Genomic DNA, 18,578 nt, shown 5'->3' on the forward strand with positions numbered 1-18,578 from the left:
TAGTAGTGGATTGTGATACAATAAAATAGTGACAGTTAGTGAATTTTAATTAATAACTATTGACTGTATCAGTGTTAAATATAGTCTCGAGTGTAATTAGATAGTTCATTTAGCTAGTAGTGGATTGTGGTACAATAAAATAGTGACAGTTAGTGAATTTTAATTAATAACTATTGACTGTATCAGTGTTAAATATAGTCTCGAGTGTAATTAGATAGTTCATTTAGCTAGTAGTGGATTGTGATACAATAAAATAGTGACAGTTAGTGAATTTTAATTAATAACTATTGACTGTATCAGTGTTAAATATAGTCTCGAGTGTAATTAGATAGTTCATTTAGCTAGTAGTGGATTGTGATACAATAAAATAGTGACAGTTAGTGAATTTTGTAAACAAGTCTTTTATTTAAAACCGGCCTAGTTTTAAGTAGATATTATATTTAAATTTATTTGTAAGATTAATTAATATTAAAGGGATTCAGTATTCGCCGAGTGTTTTATTCAAGCAAACCCGTAACAGTAGTTAATTATTAAGTGTATATTAAACAAAGGATGGCCCAACGGCAAGAACGTACTGGCGACCCTTTATTATCATGTTAGTATGGTAATGATTGTTGCAATTTATAAAATAAACCTTATGAGTAAATTAAATAACTGTATAATTTCTTACTTTATTAATGTGCTTTAAATTCTGCATATGCTATAAGCTATATAAAGGACAGAATAATATATTACACTTGGAATATAAACGCGATTGAACATTAAGGTTACAACTGAAGAATTAAGAGTAAACATATTCTGTTTCATGAAGAACGCAATGGGAGGCATAAATAATAGTAATTACAACTTATCCAAAATAATTTTATCATAGACTTTTTATACACACCTGAACAAGAAATACAATATTCAAACAATATAGCTTTTGAAATCCATTTCTTGTAATTAATTACATTTGTAAAATTTTCATCAAAATTACTATGAAACTATATTATGAACACGACATAGTGAGTTTTCTTTCAAGTTTAGTACACTATATATAAAGCTAAAGTTCATTTATTAAGTAAAGTTTTTGATAAATGGAAGTACTATGTAAATTAGTATTAGGCAATAGAAGAGCATGATGAAAATAGTTAAGTATTACATAATAAACATGAAACACCTTAAAAAGTAACAATACATAATAAATCATTTTTAGCATACTAAGAACGTCTTTAATGAATGTGCGCTGATTAATGCATAGAGTTCAAACAGTCAGTTGAATATTTTTTAAGCTTTATACAAAATACACCAAAACCTATTGGAGCCAAGTACCTTTGATCATGTCTGAAGCTTTTTCAGCAATCATGATGGTGGGGGCATTTGTGTTTCCACTGACGATGGTTGGCATTATTGAAGCGTCCACAACCCTCAAACTCTTTATTCCACGGACCTTGAGGGTAGGATCTACGACCGCCCCAGAATCCTGTAAAGGCCCCATCTTGCATGTACCACTCTGATGATATGTCGTGGATATAAGATGTCTCATGGAACATTCCCTGTACTCTGGAGATTGAAGTTTGTGTATTTTGCAGGTGGGAAGACTGATTTCATGAAGCTTGACATTCATACTTTTTAATGCATCGGTCTCAATAAGATTATGTATAAAGTCGTAAAACCTTAAAAACGTATCAATGTCTCTTCTATCCGAAAGATAACCAGATGATAATTTTGGATCGGAATTCAGTAACGAAATTTTCCCTCTACTGTGCGGTCTTAACAGTGTTGTGAGAAGAATGACCGTGTAAGCTTCCTCATTTATGCGAACAAATTCATCGACAACACTTTGTTTTAAGTTTAGTGTATTTAAAAAGCTGAAGAGGCTTTGGGAATCTTTTTTATCTATGTGTATCTGGTACATTTCTATGTCTGGATAGTCCACACCTTTTACAGTGTTTATAAAACATGCATAGGGTATACTTCCTGTTTCGGCTAGATTGCTAGAACGGTTCATCAGGAAGTCTAACATACTCACAACAGGTGATTTTGGGAATGTTGAAGTTGAGTAGTTGAATGTCAGTACAATGCCTAACATCATAGGGTGGTCTTGAAGATTCTCGCCAACGGGCAAATCCTGTATAACAGGCAGACCTAGATCAGACAAATGCTGCCTTGGTCCTACTCCAGAGAGCATCAATAACTGAGGAGAGTTGATGGATCCTGCAGACAGTATCACTTCCTTTTTAGCTCTTACTTGGACAACTTCGCCATCATTATTTATAAATTCTACTCCGTAAGCAGTGGAAGACTCCTTATCGATGAGTATTTTGGTCACAAGTGAGTGTTTGGTCACTTTTAGATTATTTCTGTCTTTGACGGAGGATAGAAAAGCCTTAGCTGTACTACATCGCTTGCCGTCTCTCAGAGTTGCTTGTAGTTTTGTAAATCCAGATTGAGATTTGCCATTACAATCTGGGTTGAATGGATGCCCCATATCCTCCATTGCTCTCTTGAAAGCCTCCATGAATCCAAATAGACTATTATTAGCGTCGGCCCAAGATTCCACCTGTAGGAGACCTCCCGTTCCATGATACTTGCCTACATCTTTGGTGGCTAATACCTCCTGAGCTCGTAAATCTTCGGATTTTCTGAAATAAGGAAGGACGTTTTCATAACTCCAGCCTTCATTTCCAGCAGCTGCCCACGAATCGTAATCCCTGGGATTTCCTCGAACGTAGTTCATGTAGTTGATCGTGCTGGAACCTCCTAAAACTTTTCCTCTTGGCCAAGAACTGCTATTGTTTATGTAACCATGGAATAGATTTTCTTCTTGTCCGGCTCGGTATTGCCAATCTATGCCGGTGTTTTGCAGAGCACCAAATAATCCAGGGACTTCAGAGGTTTTCGTAGGATTTCCACCAGCCTCTACCAGCAGCACCTTCCAACCTTCGACTTCCGTCAGTCTGTTGGCCATAACAGATCCGGCAGATCCTGCGCCTACCACGATAAAATCGAATTCCTCCCCGTCTTTCGCACTGTAATGAGCAGGATAATCCCTCGGATTGGCTAGGTCGTCGCCTGCTCTTTTGATTAATAATTGAATGTCATTTATCATGTGATCAACAAGGTCGTTTGTATGTGTCCAGGAAATGGTTTCACGAGAAGCACATGACTCCTCATCCTCATTCATGGATTGCGTATTCAGTTTGCATATTGGAGTTTCTTCCCTGAAAAATAAAAATGTCACTATGAGTATTGAAACATATAATAGACATATTTATATTCAGAATGTTCCCTTAAGAAGTATAATAAAATTAATGATGATACAAATGTGAGATAATTGATAATATTAGTGATATATTAATTTTATCTTTTATTACTATTACAGTAATCGTAGCTATTAAATATAATAGATTACCAATTATAGTAGTTGTAAAATAACAAATGAAGATTTCGGGAAACCGATGTGAAATTAGTCGATAAATTGAAGTGAGGAAATAAACAATGTACTACACTGTAACAAGCATTTAGGAGACTCTTTGCTTGCTGATTGTCCTTTCTCTCTCTCTTATACTTTCTAGTGTTTCTTTCATAAAGTGTAATAGGCAATTTTACTTTTGTGGAGCCATGAATATAATGATACGAAAAACTAAATTTCAAAGGAATTATTCTACTCCTAATTATGCGAGTAAACTATAAGAATTTAGGCTGAAGCTAATTGTTGTACAATTATTGGAACTAATGTACTCACACAATACTAAATTTGAATATGGAGCGTTTATTATAGTGAAGAATATGTAATGATTACGAGATTTGAGGTACACCTCTACGTAACAAAGAACGCAATGGTAAACGCCAAGGTAAGTTTTGTAATTATTACGGTTTCATGACTTTTTTAATGCAAGTTTTTCAGTGATAATCTTTATGTACACATACAGAGATAATGTATTAACTATATTTAAATTTGTTATGAAATTACCTGGAAACTAATTTAATGTTTTGAACAATTTAACATTCAAACATTTTTGTACTCCAACCAAAATATTCTCATACATAAATTTTTAGTCTGATTCTAAATGGGTTAGCAGCGAGTTTTTATTTAAAGTAAGTGATATACAGGAAAATAATTGGATATATATATATGCCATTAAATTGTATAAATGGCAATAGCCTTATTTAATTTCAATAAACATTGAATCACAAAAAGTACTTACTCCGCCGGGAGTCGAACCCGGATCTCTCACTTGCCGGGTGAATGTTATATATTATATATTTTATGTTATATATATATTATTTTTTTATATATACATATATATATAAATTAAACTAAAAACCTTTAAACGGATGCTATTTATAAACAGAACAAAGGTTTTTCATCCATTTATCTTAAAATTTCCGCTTCTGCAATTGTAACTGTGTAGTCTCAAAAATTGGGGAGCGAATGAAGCAAAATTTAATACAATTTACTGATAATTTTTGTACTGATAATATCAGCACCTTCCAACCTTCGACTTCCGTCAGTCTGTTGGCCACAATATATATATATATATATATATACAGGGTGTATATTATGTCTGGAAACACCCAAATATATCCTTTAATAATTTAAATATAAATTTGAAACCTCTTACAATCGTGATAGAGATTGGGCATCTACTTTTTGGAACAATGTTTTGTTATGTCACACCAACGGGGGACGTCCTGCCGAGGGTATCGTGAATATTCTTAATGGAAGCCTATACCTTGTGATACATAATTTTAAAGGTAATAGCTTACTGAATTGAATGCCACAAACCGCATCTCAAGGGAATTATTCTATCAGAAAATAGAGCATTTTTAGTATTGAAAATTTACTGATGTTCAACAATGTAATTTTAACATGGTTCTTGCCACAAAATGTGTTACACTAATTTTTTAGCATTTTTTTAAATGTTCAATTAAATAAAACCAAAATTTCATTTTAAGCTGGTTTCATTAGTACAAATTTACCAGTTTTTATTACAATGAATAAAACTTATAAGTCACTTTTATTAATGTATATATATATATATATATATATATATATATATATATATATATATATATGTGTGTGTGTGTGTTTTACCAAAGGGATATCAGTTACTTGTAAAGTCAAAAGTAATATCAAGGACCTTGAAGTAATAATTTTTTGGTAAAAAGTGGGTTCTTAAAAATTTAATCCCATATGTACCTAAGACCAACATAAAACTGTTTAAACGTCTAGAATCTCACGTTCCAAATTTTATTTTTCAACATAACATGAGTCAGTGAGAACGACAACCAGTGAGTCAACCGTTAATCTATGCCTTAGTACATATTGCTAGACAGAAGCACGTAGAATCTTACTATCAAATTAAAGACTAGTCTGGTGAGGAAAAATAACGTAATTCCATGCAAAGGTAAATGGGGTGATAAAATGTAAGAATATTTAAGTAAGAACCGAAGCGACGCGCTAGGAATAACATGAATAAGGTGAACTCAGATGAGATTAATATAGAGCTAGTTGAGACTATATGAGCTGTTTATATCATATTCGTCATAAGAAAAGAGAAAAATATACTTGCAGAATATATTTATTTATGCAGCAATGTTTGAAAGGTAATATTATTCACGTCACTCGTGTATGCAGACTTAATAAACCGCTAAAATGTACAACATAAACGTCAAAGAGATTGTAAGCAGGGCAGGATGCAGATTTATTGGAGTAGGACACTTTTATATTGTAGAAAATTATACTGTGCTAGAATGAACTTGTATTGATAATAGTTCACTTATATATCGGTAACATTCCGTATTGTGGACTCAACGTGCATGATACAAATACATTAATATTTTTGTGGCTGCAATTCTACGTTAAATATTAAGTAAATATTTCATTCATTACAATAATTTTTCATTTCGTTAAAATCTCCCTGTATTAAAATTGACTTTAAAGCACAAAGACATTTTGTATAGGTTCTAGAAATAGTAGGAAATTTCCAGTAAAGCTCGCGCATTAAACAAGTATATTTATTTTTTTAAAGGAGAGGCCAATTCTCTTTTCGTCCTTGTTCTGTCCATCCTTATGGACCTCTGGCCTGTGAGAGGATCGTATCAAAAAGAAAGGGGGAGAGTTGATAAAGTACAAGTCGATGGTAAGAAGTGCTATATCCACAAATAGGATTCAAAACTGCACTATGTGTAGCTCAAATCCAAACTCCTAGACAGCTCGACCATCGGCACTCCTATTTAGCATGCATAAAAGAGATTTGACCGCGTGCGTGTTTGTGCATGCATACCACTAACTCGCCTTCGGCTCGCTGGGGGCTACGCCCCCAGGCCCCCAAAGTAAACGCTTGCAAATTCGGGGATAAGCGGAATTCGGTGACTGGTTAAGTCCGGACATTAAGTAAATGACAAGGGATTTAAAAATTGACCTTTTTCATAGATTTTTTTCCGGATTCGTAAAAACTTTTGACTTTGAGGTCATTTTGCGGTTAAACCGTTAGAGATACGACAAAAAGTGACTAGACCTTTCTTGTTGGAAATTTAATTTTGTCTTTCGATTGTGCCCTCAGATCTGATCTACGACCTATGGTTTAGCCAGAAATGAGCTCGGGAGAAAAGTCTGCACGGGTCAGCTATCTTGAATTGTTTAGTATAAACATAATAAAAACCGACCTCAAGGCAGTATTTTAAGTCGAACAGGGGGTTTAATATCACCAGGAGACTATCTAGTCAAGGCGAGAAATTCCCTGGGTGGGTGATTAATGTTAAGGAGGTTAAGACAAGAGGGGGTTTAATTTCGTCAGGATATTGTCTGGTCATATGAACAAATTCCCAGGGGGGGTTAACGTTACCGGGGGATAAGTCTCCAGGGGGTTATCTGGTCATACCAGGATCTTCCCAGGGGGGGGGGGTTAAGAGATTTGGTGACTGGTAAAATTCGGACATGAGGTCATGGCAGGAAATTCCCTGGGGGGGTTTAATGTTACCAGGGGGGTTAACACATCAGGGGGTTGAATGTACAGGAGGTTATCAGGTCATACCAGGAAATCCCCGGGGGGGGGGTTAATATTACCGGGGGTTAATGACACACTTGGGCCTTTTTTAGAGGGTAGGCCTATTGTGTCTGTGAACATAATAAATATTCCTCTGTCCCTATCTACTATTGACGCTTAGCTAACGCTCAGCCAACTCCCGAAGTCACTGAACCTTTTCTGTAGATCACGTGATTTCCTAAATCCCGTTTAAAATTTGTTTTGAGTTACGACCAACCGTTTAGCCGCTATCAAGCCCGGAATGTAAATTTTTAGGCGAAAATGTCCAATATTTTCACTTAATCGCGTTTTGCGGTCAAACTAAGGGAAATATAGTAAAAAGTCACTGGACCTTTTTTGTAGGTCATCTTATTTCCTAAATAAAACGTTAGTCTTATTTTGACCTCCGACCAATGGTTTCGCCGCTATCGACCCCAAAAACAAAAGTTTCGCGTAAAAGTTACAACAAAATTGTACATAATCACGTTTTGTAGGTCATCTTATTTCCTAAATAAAACGTTAGTCTTATTTTGACCTCCGACCAATGGTTTCGCCGCTATCGACCCCAAAAACAAAAGTTTCGCGTAAAAGTTACAACAAAATTGTACATAATCACGTTTTTCGGCCAAACCAATCGAGATAGGGCAAAAGATTACTGGACCTTTTCTGTAGATCGCGCAATTTGCTAATTTGGTGGGTCAATCAGATTTGAGCTACGACCAACGGTTCGGCCGCTATCGGGCTTGAAACATTATTTTTATCGAAAAAATCTCTGGAATTTCAAATGTTCGAGCGTTTTGTCGCTTAACCATGGAAGATAGAGCAAAAAGTCATTAGACCTTTTTTGTAGTTCACTTCATTCCTGACCATGAATTTTCCGTCAGATCCGAGCTAGCTCCAACGGTTCGCCCGCTATCGGGCTTACAAAAAATGCCTGCAGGGGTGAAGAATGCGCGATTTTTTGGGAATTTTTTTGAGGGGTTGAAAATGAAAAATTCTCACTTTTCGGGATTTTCCTGGTGGTTACACGTGGAAAGCTATCTGTGTACCAAATTTCAAGTCTCTAACTCATCTGGAAGTAGGTTAGAATTAGTATACGTGAGTGAGTGAGTGAGTCAGTCAGTCAGTCAGTTACACATGCGGTTGTATATATATTAGATTCAGCTCTCATGTTGAGATTTACCTCTAGTTCAAAATTCACTGAGCACAATTGGCTATCATGTTCTAATTTTAACCTTTTTATTTGGAAACGGATAATGGAAAGTGACCGATGTATTGTGTTTTTAAATAAGATGTTGGTACGGTACTGTAACAAAATATATTTAAGTATGAATATGATTTTTTAACAACTTCAACCCTTTGAATCCATCTCTCCACTGCAAATTTATAAATGAATATTTCACTGATATAAATGGTACTTACTTTGTGAAAACTGTCTACAAGTGTGTACTTTATTTACAACCTATGATTTTATAGAATTTCAGAATCAAAATTATAAAGAAAGGAGAATTTGAAAATAATAAAACATCGAATTAGTTACTGAATACTCTTAAAGTGAAGGGGAATTTTACATTAAAAGTTCCTACGGTATCGGCTTCTCGAGAGCAAATCAATGAAGATGAGTCACGGATGATACAGGACAGTGGTATTTAGTATGTTGGTGTGCAGAATATCTCTTTTAGATAAAACGTGACGCAAAGCAATAAAATTAAATGGACTTTACTGATATAACATATAAAACTTAACTACTTATAAAGAATTATAATTGTATCAGATTTAGTTTACTAGATGATAATATCTTAACTGTCTTCAACTATATGAACATATATCTCTGTAAGAAACATCTAAAAGATTTCTTAAAACCTTAAATTAATTTTCCTGATCAACAAAAACGCATTTAATAATGAGGTCAGATTCGTGATCACTGTGAGTTTTTGAAGAGGAGGTAGAGTGAGGACAAATATTAAGTTTCTTATTTGTTCAAAGAGTTTATGTTGATGCGGATCAAGAGATTAGAAAATGCTGGAGTAATTTTTGTAAAACAATAAGGTTTGGCAGTTCAAGCAAGCATTATGACTTATCCGATGAACTGCTGCACAGGTAGGATTTAACATTCCTCCTCCACTTTGCTGTAAACTTATAAATATTGATACCAAGACACTAACTATTAATTTTCAGCCTTCATCTTGGATTCACCATAATTTGACTACGTTACTTATTTCATGAGGTAAACATTGAGCGTGTAATTCGTGGTAATACTGAACATGTTTATACTCCAACATGCTGTTGTTTAGTTTAGTTTATTATCTGAGTAAACTTAATTAAAAGCGGGGTTTTTTTAAGAATTCTGATTAAACGACGAAAAACAGGAACAAAAATAGGTTACAGCATTAGGAACAGTGTTCAATAAACAAGCGTTGTTTGAAACTGTATGTCACAACACTATATTTGCCTTTGAAATAGTTAATGGATCAAATATGGAGGGTGAAAATGTAAGCTATGTTGAAATAGGGTATTTTGGATCAATCATTGTAAGTATACTCATGATAACAATATCAAAGGCTTTTGTAATTTTTTTGAGGAAGGAATTGTTATGTGTTGCAAAATAAAAAGTCAACACTGTTAAATATCACTAGCTCTATGAAATCAGTAAGTTATCAGAACTATTTAATGTTGTGTATTAGAGAATATAGCATATATATAGTCTATAAGTCATTGTTAATAATACAATTTATGGGTGAACTGTCATCTAAGTTTCATTCCATGTACGAGTTGTTCTGTGAGCAAATTAATGTTTCTATAATATAATATTACAGTTAGACATGTTGTGCCTAAGCCATATTTATTTTTAACTAAATAGTCCCCTGATTTGAGGTTTATTTAGGATGTTTGCGTGGATACTGGATAGTTCTACATCGTCTGTTTAGGAATCACAATACAATATCCAAGTATTACCCCCTCTCTTACATCATGCACGTTACTGTTCAACATAGACCGGGTGTGATTACAAGATGGATTTATTAATGGTTTGGACAAAATTATGTTTAGAGGACACTTACATAATCCGTGTTGAAACACAGCATTTACTTTCAGGTAACTTGCCCACCGATCGCATTTACAATTGGTCACATGAATTCTTAAAGTACATTTAAACAAAATCACAGTTGATGTCATTAACAGTCGAATACACTATTATATTATTATAATAATAACCTGAATATAACAAGAGCAATATTATATTAATAATGTGGCGCGTGATTGTTTATGATATAATGTAACCGCCAAAATTTTGCAATATATTATCTAGATGTCAGGAGTCTTTCTCTAAATAATTGTAAGTGCTGTATACCTGACCTGCTAAGCACTCTTGAAAAATAAAAAGTCAGAATCATCTATCATTTAATTGAATATCGTGTCTATTAAAATCAAAGGTTTCTAAATTTATAACTTAATAAAAATTTGACAGTGGAGGCTTTGCACTGTCAGATTTTTCATTACATGATTGATGGAAAATTATGCATAATTTAAAAACATATTTTAAGCAATAGAGCAATTACTTCAATAGAGGTGATTACTAAAATCAACCTTTTAAATTTTGGCCTGTACTTGATTATGTTCTAAAATTTAATGCTTTTACTCAAATAAAAATGATAAAGAATGGAAAAATTAAAAATATTGATTATTGCCTAACACGCTTACAAGATAAAAGTACATTTCAGTTACGTGTTACCCATATTAATGCTTTTGCGCAAATAAACCGCCTTTCTTAACTGAGAACAACAATGCGAGTACGTGTAGATAAAACGTAATTTAAATTCAAGATTACGTTAGATGTAATTATTATTTATCGCGTTTTTATATCATGATATTTATGTAAAATTAGCCTTTAATTGTTATAAACAGCAGTTTGTTTCATTTTAAAATAATTTATTTTTAATCTTACAGTTTAGTCTAGAATTAAGTTTTCTTCAAGTTTTGGCTGAAGATTTTTTATCAAGTTTATTAATAATGTGTTGTATCGGTTAAGATTCTATGCTGTCTTTCCCTCAAATGTAAACAGTTGCTATATGGCCTGTCTATATGAGTTGTTATAGATACTAATATAATAAAACTAAATTCCTCCTTTAATGGTGCCCTTTAAATTCTGGTATCACCATGTTAGAAGAAAACCTAGTGAAACTGTTGCAGCCGTTGCTCCTGGAAACATACAAACTTTTCGGACTTACAAGAGGTTTTTTTTAATTTTCATAAGAAGAATGAGCTTACCACGTTATATTGCAAATCGTCGTGCAAACGGAAGGGTTTCGGCTTACAGATTTTGAAAAATTACGGTTCATTATTCACGCACAAAGCAACAATGATGGAAGTGGGAAAATTTGTAATACTTATTGTTTGTTTGAATAAGAAATCCATTACTAGGTGATACTGAAGTAAAATTTACAATTGCTACAATTCACTTTAAAAAATGCAAACAAATCATGAATAAATGCGATTTGAATGATGTATGTTATTATTATTATTATTGCTTGGCAACATCGTAGCGTCCGTCGTAACCGGAAGAAGGCACATTTCCAGACAAATAGTTTTTACGACTATATTGGAGTTCTGTGTAATGCAGATTATACAATATTTGTAAATTAATTGTACTGGAGTAAAACATTACATTCTGGAATTGAGTCTAGTACAGAGCAAAATTTACAAGTGGTTGATTTTTAAACCTAACTAGCTTTGATGAGTTATCACTAATAATCTAGATATTATGTCAAAAAACTTCCTAACAATATAAACTGGTACCGAGATGACTTATGCCGCTACGTACTCTAATCTTCGGGTAGTACAACACGATGGTACGTCCTCTTCCAACTCGCCTGCCGTGGCCAGGTCTCTCGATCTACAATATGTCTACATGAACTTGTCTTGGTTGTTGCAGGTTATCTGTTGCAGACGCAACTGAGTGGTTGGCCAGACTGATTGACGGACTGCATTGTCCACGGATATTACAGTGCGTAGTTCATCTTGTCCGTAATAAGAATAATTACGCCCAACTTTTGGTTTTATTTCACAAATGTGCAATAACTTAGTGAACCACATGATGCTCTAATGCCTGAGTTGGGTAATGTAATGTGGTTGCATTTTGCAATGAATACTCGTTACAAAATCCGTAAATGTAAAAGTAAACTATTCGAAATAGTGAGTGATTTCCCCAAGTTTAACACATGATGAGAATTTAGTATGGATTGTAACGTATTGGAATATTGTGAAACCATAACGAAACAACGTTTTTTTTTTGTAAATGTTGATAAGCCGCGTGGGGGCTGGAGGGTGAAATAAGGAGACCGAGTGTAAACATGCGTGAAGACAAAGTTCGAGTCAATCCTTTTTATATATTTAAAGTTACTTTTTATTGGAAAATCATCCACAATATGCAACAACAATATCCAATGCAAAAAAGCCTACAAAAAATGTTTCTTCAGGATTAGCTTAAAACGTGACTTAAAAGGCGTTATTTGCATACAGAAACAAACAGAAGAATTGCACAGCTTGTTTACTCGAAGAGAACGAATCACTCTGTCTATTAAAAATTAAAATTAATGAAGTTGTTTGCAAAATATGAACTTAAATAAAAATGTTTAATAGATGAAAAATAACATTACTAAACAATGATTTAATAGATTAGGTTAAAATAATAGATGTTCTTCTCTAATTAAAAAACGACCATCATACTAGTATTTTCCATTGAATGGAGACAGATTATAAATTAATTCAGGGCCAAATAAATACCATCCTGATGAGTTTAGTTTCAATCAGGTAGAAATTGTGGCATTGATCGAGTTGCTGGTATACTTTATAAACTTGTTTAAAGTGATAATGGTGTATACAAGTGTTATTTATAGAATCAGATTCAGTTATCTCCGGAAAAATTTACCCTTTTACTATAGAAATATATTCATTTAAAAGAGTTTATAGTAAATATTCCAGGAATTCGATCAGACTCTCCATAATTTTGATCATTCATGCAATAGGTAATATTTTGAAAGATTTTTTTATTTTTGTCGCCATCGAGTGTGCTGCCCGGTTCATGCCATATCACTGTCATACGATTCGTAAACTAGAAATACTTTTAATTTTGTTGTCCAATAAAAAAAAGAAAAAAACAATTTCTTGGTTTGAATTTCTATTTCCGTATTTACAGTGTTGTAGAAAAAGCCTAGGTATTGTGAATAGATAACGGAATTTGATCCATCTGTGGTCTGTATAATATGATATTGAAAAGTAAAAGTTCGTATATATGTGAACTACCGTCATATTTACATATCTATATTAAACTACGCGGCCTGACAGACGTCTTCAAAGCGCGTCTATTTGATTTAGCCAAGTCTGTTTAGAGTAAGTTACAAACTTCAGTATTATTTACTCGTATCATTTTCACGCACATTACTCTATAATGATATTGAATGTTTCTCACAATTTAATAGCTAAACATTCTCAAATTTCAATCAATACAAAAACATTAAAGAATTCTAAATGAATGAAACACCGTTTCTAAAAGAGTTGAACCTTTTGAATACTTGTGCATTAGCCGAGATAAGTTAAAGCAGAATATGGCTTACGTAAAAAGTAATGCTTAGTCAGCAAATGAAATTAACTTTCTTCCATTTCGTGAAAATTCATGAGATTGTCTGTTTTAAACGGCTATCAAACACTAACTGCACAACGTAGATTGCTCAAAATTATAAGATTGTCTACTGATAGATTACAGCTGACAGCAGCCTTTAGAGTAACTGCGCGGGAAATTCAAAAAGTCACTGAATTATCAAACCACCCTCGTATTTAAGAAAATTTGTTTTCCAAGATTGTTATTTTCATATTCTTTATTTACCATTAGAAGACAAGAATGAAGGTAAAGTTGGATTACGTCTGTGAAAAAGAATTTTTCCGATGTTGGCTCCTTTTTAGTAAATACCATATGTAACTCCTCTAACTTTATATTTCGGTGATTTTTACAAAATCATTAAACATTAATTTACAACAATTTTGTTTTTGAGTTATTATTTTGTTAAAGAACTTTTATTCTTTTATTCGTGTATGGAATAATTTGCAGATTTAAAAACAAATTGCAACGTTGAAAATATTAATAAATAATGGATGAAAGAACGTTTTACTAACACAAACCAAGATGTTTTCAAGTCATACAATATCTGTTATTAAAAATTGGTGGGGTTTGAAAAATAAGTTTTTTGTTTCTTAAATTTAGTACTTTCGCAAAATATGTTATTAGTATCTTTTATTAGTTTTGCATAATGTATAATGATATAAATATATTTTATAATTATTAGTTATGAATAATTATGGAGAAGCTTCCATTAAATATGGCAAGTAGTTTCAAATAGGATACAATTTAGAAAATAAAAACCTTCTGTAACGTTTTGTCCTAAACATAGTCTTTGTAGATTTTTTATACCTAATTTATAAATGGCATAAACCAACTTTAAAAATCTTAATAACTATGTATAGTTTGAATGTTGTACATTAAGCCGCTACATAGACAGATACAGTTTTATTCATGTAAAATACAAACACACGCGTGCACAAATACAGTGCAACGATATTGTAACAAAACGTTTTAGTTATGTAAGACAATCATTAATTTTCTCGACTATAAAGACGGCTGAGTAATAAAAAAATACGAAGTTGCTTTTGTGGAATTTTTGCATGTAAAAATAGTAAATTAGGTATATTCAAATAGTAATTTTATAAAACTAGTGAACTTAACAATTGTTATATAAGGTACAATATTTCATGTAAAATCCGTTGTAGGTTAAGTTATTTTCCTTATTTATAAAAACAATAATTCATTATGTATTTGTTGATTTCAGAACCTTGACCTCACAGACTATTCATAGTGGAATAAAAGCCGACCTCTTGCAGATTCTGAGTTGCGAATATTTAAATAAAATAATTTAACTAACCTCTAGCAGACTTGTTTTGATACTCTAATCATTTGGTAATTCGTATAAATATGAATTGCTATAAACACCTTGTTATAAACAATTTAAATAAGATAAAAAGTGTTAAATTGATTTTATGTTTTAAATTGGAAGTACGGAACATGAAATACAATACATGATGAGTCTATAATTTATATGACCTTGGTAACTAAAATATTATATATTATTACTAAATTATTCAACTTACCCGGAAGAAGGAGAGGAATTCCCACTGGAACTAAAAATGACAAGAAACAATATGGCAAACTTCATTCTCCCCCAATGTTCCGACCTACACACAGTGACTGACATGGAATGGAACCTTTTACTGGGATAAGGAACACTAGAGGAACAGTTGAACATAACATCTGTAATGACCGTCTAGATATGCTGAGCATGCCAATCAGTACGCGGAACCGGTTCATCTGAGCTTGACCTTGCTATCTGTTGATTTTCCTTGTCCTTACATCACAACAAACAACAAACTGTAATTTAATTGCTCGGCTAAAGAACTTCGAGTACTAGCGATAATCGGAATGAATGAAAAATAATAAATTAATTAGTCTGATAACGATTGGGGCAAATATTTAACCGAATATCAAGATTTTTGTCATGGCCGTTTTTTATTGGCAAGTGTACATATTTCCATCAGTTTTGTTACACGATTATGGCATGGATATTGTTCATGTGAATAGAATAGCTCGACAGTCACACCTACTGATACCAATAGCATTAATCGCACGTTATGGTAACATCAATGGACCTGTAGGCCTCACATGTTTAGTATCATGCTAAATAATCTGCTATAACATGAACTCATTCTTACCCTATGACAAAATTAACATGACAAATTAACATTAACATTCAGTACCTAAGCAAGGAATTAGAACTGCATATTACAACATAACTCATTGTTACTGTAACAACATGTAGGCTAATATAGTTAGTCATCACAGTCTGTCATGTTTCTATTAATTGTTAAACAGTATTGGTGCAACCTGATATATGTGTGTTTAAAATGTGTGTATTGTGTCTCTTTTCTACAATACAGCATTTATAATATTTTTCACACTTAAAAGTTTATAATAAATCAATAATTTGGTTTATTATCAAGTGTGTTTTTGTTACACTTTTAAATACAATCATAAGGTCCGGTCAATTGTTTTTATTTCATTATACATCAAAATGATACCGATTAATAAAATACCAGCCAGAATATATTCTGGCCTATATAATACTACACACAAAAGTACAAACAACATTACAAACAATCTAAATCTTTGATAAAAAAATAAAATTATGATGACTTATCAATGTGATGGTTTCAGTAGTTTAAAAAGATAAAATAAAATTGACTTTAATCACACATAAAACAATACCATATTGAAAATGAATATGGAAATGTACATATATAGATAACCATACGCTATACATAAATGCTTTAGGATAAAAATATAACTACGTGAAATAAAACAAAAAATTATACCAAATTAAATCAAAATGAGAAAATGTAGGCCATGTAAGACACATTAATTATGGCATATTGACGGTCTTATGATATCCTTTACAAGAATGGTTGACTGCATAAATGTTCTTAATACTATTAGGTAACTTATTGTGTAGTCTAGGTAAAAAATTGTATTTTCTTATGAAAAAGGCATATTGGAGGCATAGCAAGTGCTTTTTTTCAAATAAAAATAAACAAGAAATGTTATATATAGTCCTATCTTGCTTAGTTTACCGTAAATCTGTCTGTGTTTTTTTTGGAAAACAGTTTGTTTTAAAGCTGAATAAAGGCATTAAGTTCAAACTTTACACAATGTTTAGCCTCTAATTAAGACCTGTTTTGAAAAAGGTTTCAGAAAAATATCGTAGATTTAAAAGTGGTGGCTATGCACAGTTTTCAAACCGTAATAACTGTAAAATCATTTAAAAATTTACAAGAATAAAGAAATATGGATTATTTTTGTATAAACATTTTGATACAGAACTTGTTTCGGTGCGATAAGTAATAACGGAATATTAAAGGGTTTTCTAAGCTCCATTCCTCATGTAACATGCACTAATAGACTTATTAATGTGTGTTTAACTGCTGATTGATTGTCAGATGATTATTGTAATTAACAGCTGAAATTACCTACTCACTGTTGGCAATTTTGTACACTTGTTATAACATTTGTTTGGGAGCATTAGATGTTATTTTGCTGAATCAATATTAAATTTATGTTTTGTTTTATTTGTTTATGTATGGTAACCAAATATCGGTTATTAAGCATAGAATCATTGGTTTACACAATTGTATTGTTATATAGTTTGCTTTAAATGAGTTAATTTACTAAGGAAATGCAATTAACTTGACTTAAATCTTTTGTTGATTATTGGTTTTAGTAATTCATTTATTACTAGTTGATTGTAGTTTATTGAATTAGTGATTAGTCTTAATAATAATAGGAACATATACAATAATAAGTTACGTAAATTAACTAATTAAATATTATACAGGTATAATTGGTATTTTGTTAAAACATATAAAGAAATCAAACAACATATTAAGATTTATTCACAAAAAACATTTACTGCATCAAAATAAATTCTATAGCAAGTTTACAAAAGTTTTCAATATTGAGTAGATAATTTCAGTTCTTAGTTATAACGATCAGCTGATCATTAATCATCATCCCTGAAAAATAAAATGGTGAAGTTTGATAGAGTAATTTGTGAACACTCTGTATATTTTGGTTTAGAGTTGAATTATACCCTTTTTAATAAAAAAGAAGTAAAATATAAGAATACTACACAAATTTATAAGCGAATAGATCCATTAGTGGAAAAAGTGTAATTTGAAAAAATCAGCAATTGCAACATTTTACTCATCTGTACCAAAAATCTAATCTATCAGTAGGCTAGTTTAAATTTAGATATTCGTATAGAATCAACAGATTTTAAGTAGTGTAATTACTTGGACCCTTTACTTTAATATTGTTTAATTGGAATGAAACACTATTTTCATGAGACCGAAGATCAAAAGAAATTAATTATTTTGCATAGTACTTTTGAAAAGTTGTTAAGTGCAGTGGAAGAACTCCGAGACCGCATTACGTACTCGGGCCGCAATTCCAGTACCATTGACTCGACGCTGTGACATCACTTAGCGGTCTAAGCCATCTTTTGTGTACAAAGAAGCTACTTACTCTCCAGCTTCAGTTCGGGTCAAAGTGTTCTTTTCTTCAGACGGGTTCCTCTTTTATCACCTGACTCAATAAAGCGCATAATTTTATTTTAGAAGAAATTCCCATTGCGACGTTTTTTATTTGAAAACTAAAAAAAAGTAAATCAGTTTGATACTGATTAACATAACAACTTCTTATGATAAATTAGTTTTATAATGGTTAGTTAGACTCCCGTTTCTGTAATTAATATAGAGAATTTTGAAAGTAGAGTTAAATTGAAATAATTACAACTATGCGAATCTGATATTCGTATAAACTTTTTTCCTTAAAAACACAGAAATATTTACGGTAAACTAAGCTAGATAGGACTATATATAACATTTCTTACTTATTTTTATCTAAAAAAT

The 18,578-nt window shown here is 32.1% G+C and overlaps 1 protein-coding gene across 1 annotated transcript; it reads right to left on the bottom strand.

The window, feature by feature from the left end:
- Positions 1–381: 381 nt before the first annotated feature.
- LOC124370546 (glucose dehydrogenase [FAD, quinone]-like) lies at positions 382–15,403 on the bottom strand. The gene is made up of 2 exons (XM_046828837.1): positions 15,210–15,403; positions 382–3,203 (listed from the first exon to the last, which is right to left on the bottom strand). The coding sequence occupies exons 1-2, from the start codon at positions 15,362–15,364 to the stop codon at positions 1,295–1,297; spliced, it is 2,064 nt and encodes a 687-aa protein (XP_046684793.1). The 5' UTR covers positions 15,365–15,403; the 3' UTR covers positions 382–1,294.
- Positions 15,404–18,578: the final 3,175 nt, after the last annotated feature.

Source organism: Homalodisca vitripennis, chromosome 1 (assembly GCF_021130785.1).
Source record: "Homalodisca vitripennis isolate AUS2020 chromosome 1, UT_GWSS_2.1, whole genome shotgun sequence".
In the NCBI taxonomy this organism is placed as follows: Eukaryota; Metazoa; Arthropoda; class Insecta; order Hemiptera; family Cicadellidae; genus Homalodisca; species Homalodisca vitripennis.

Bases quoted from the DNA above. Each gene is read 5' to 3' on its own strand.
- LOC124370546 (XM_046828837.1), bottom strand. From the start codon at position 15,364: ATGTTCAACTGTTCCTCTAGTGTTCCTTATCCCAGTAAAAGGTTCCAT. The intron at 3,204-15,209 runs GTAAGTTGAATA...TTTATTTTTCAG, and splicing joins AATTCCTCTCCTTCTTCCGG to GGAAGAAACTCCAATATGCA.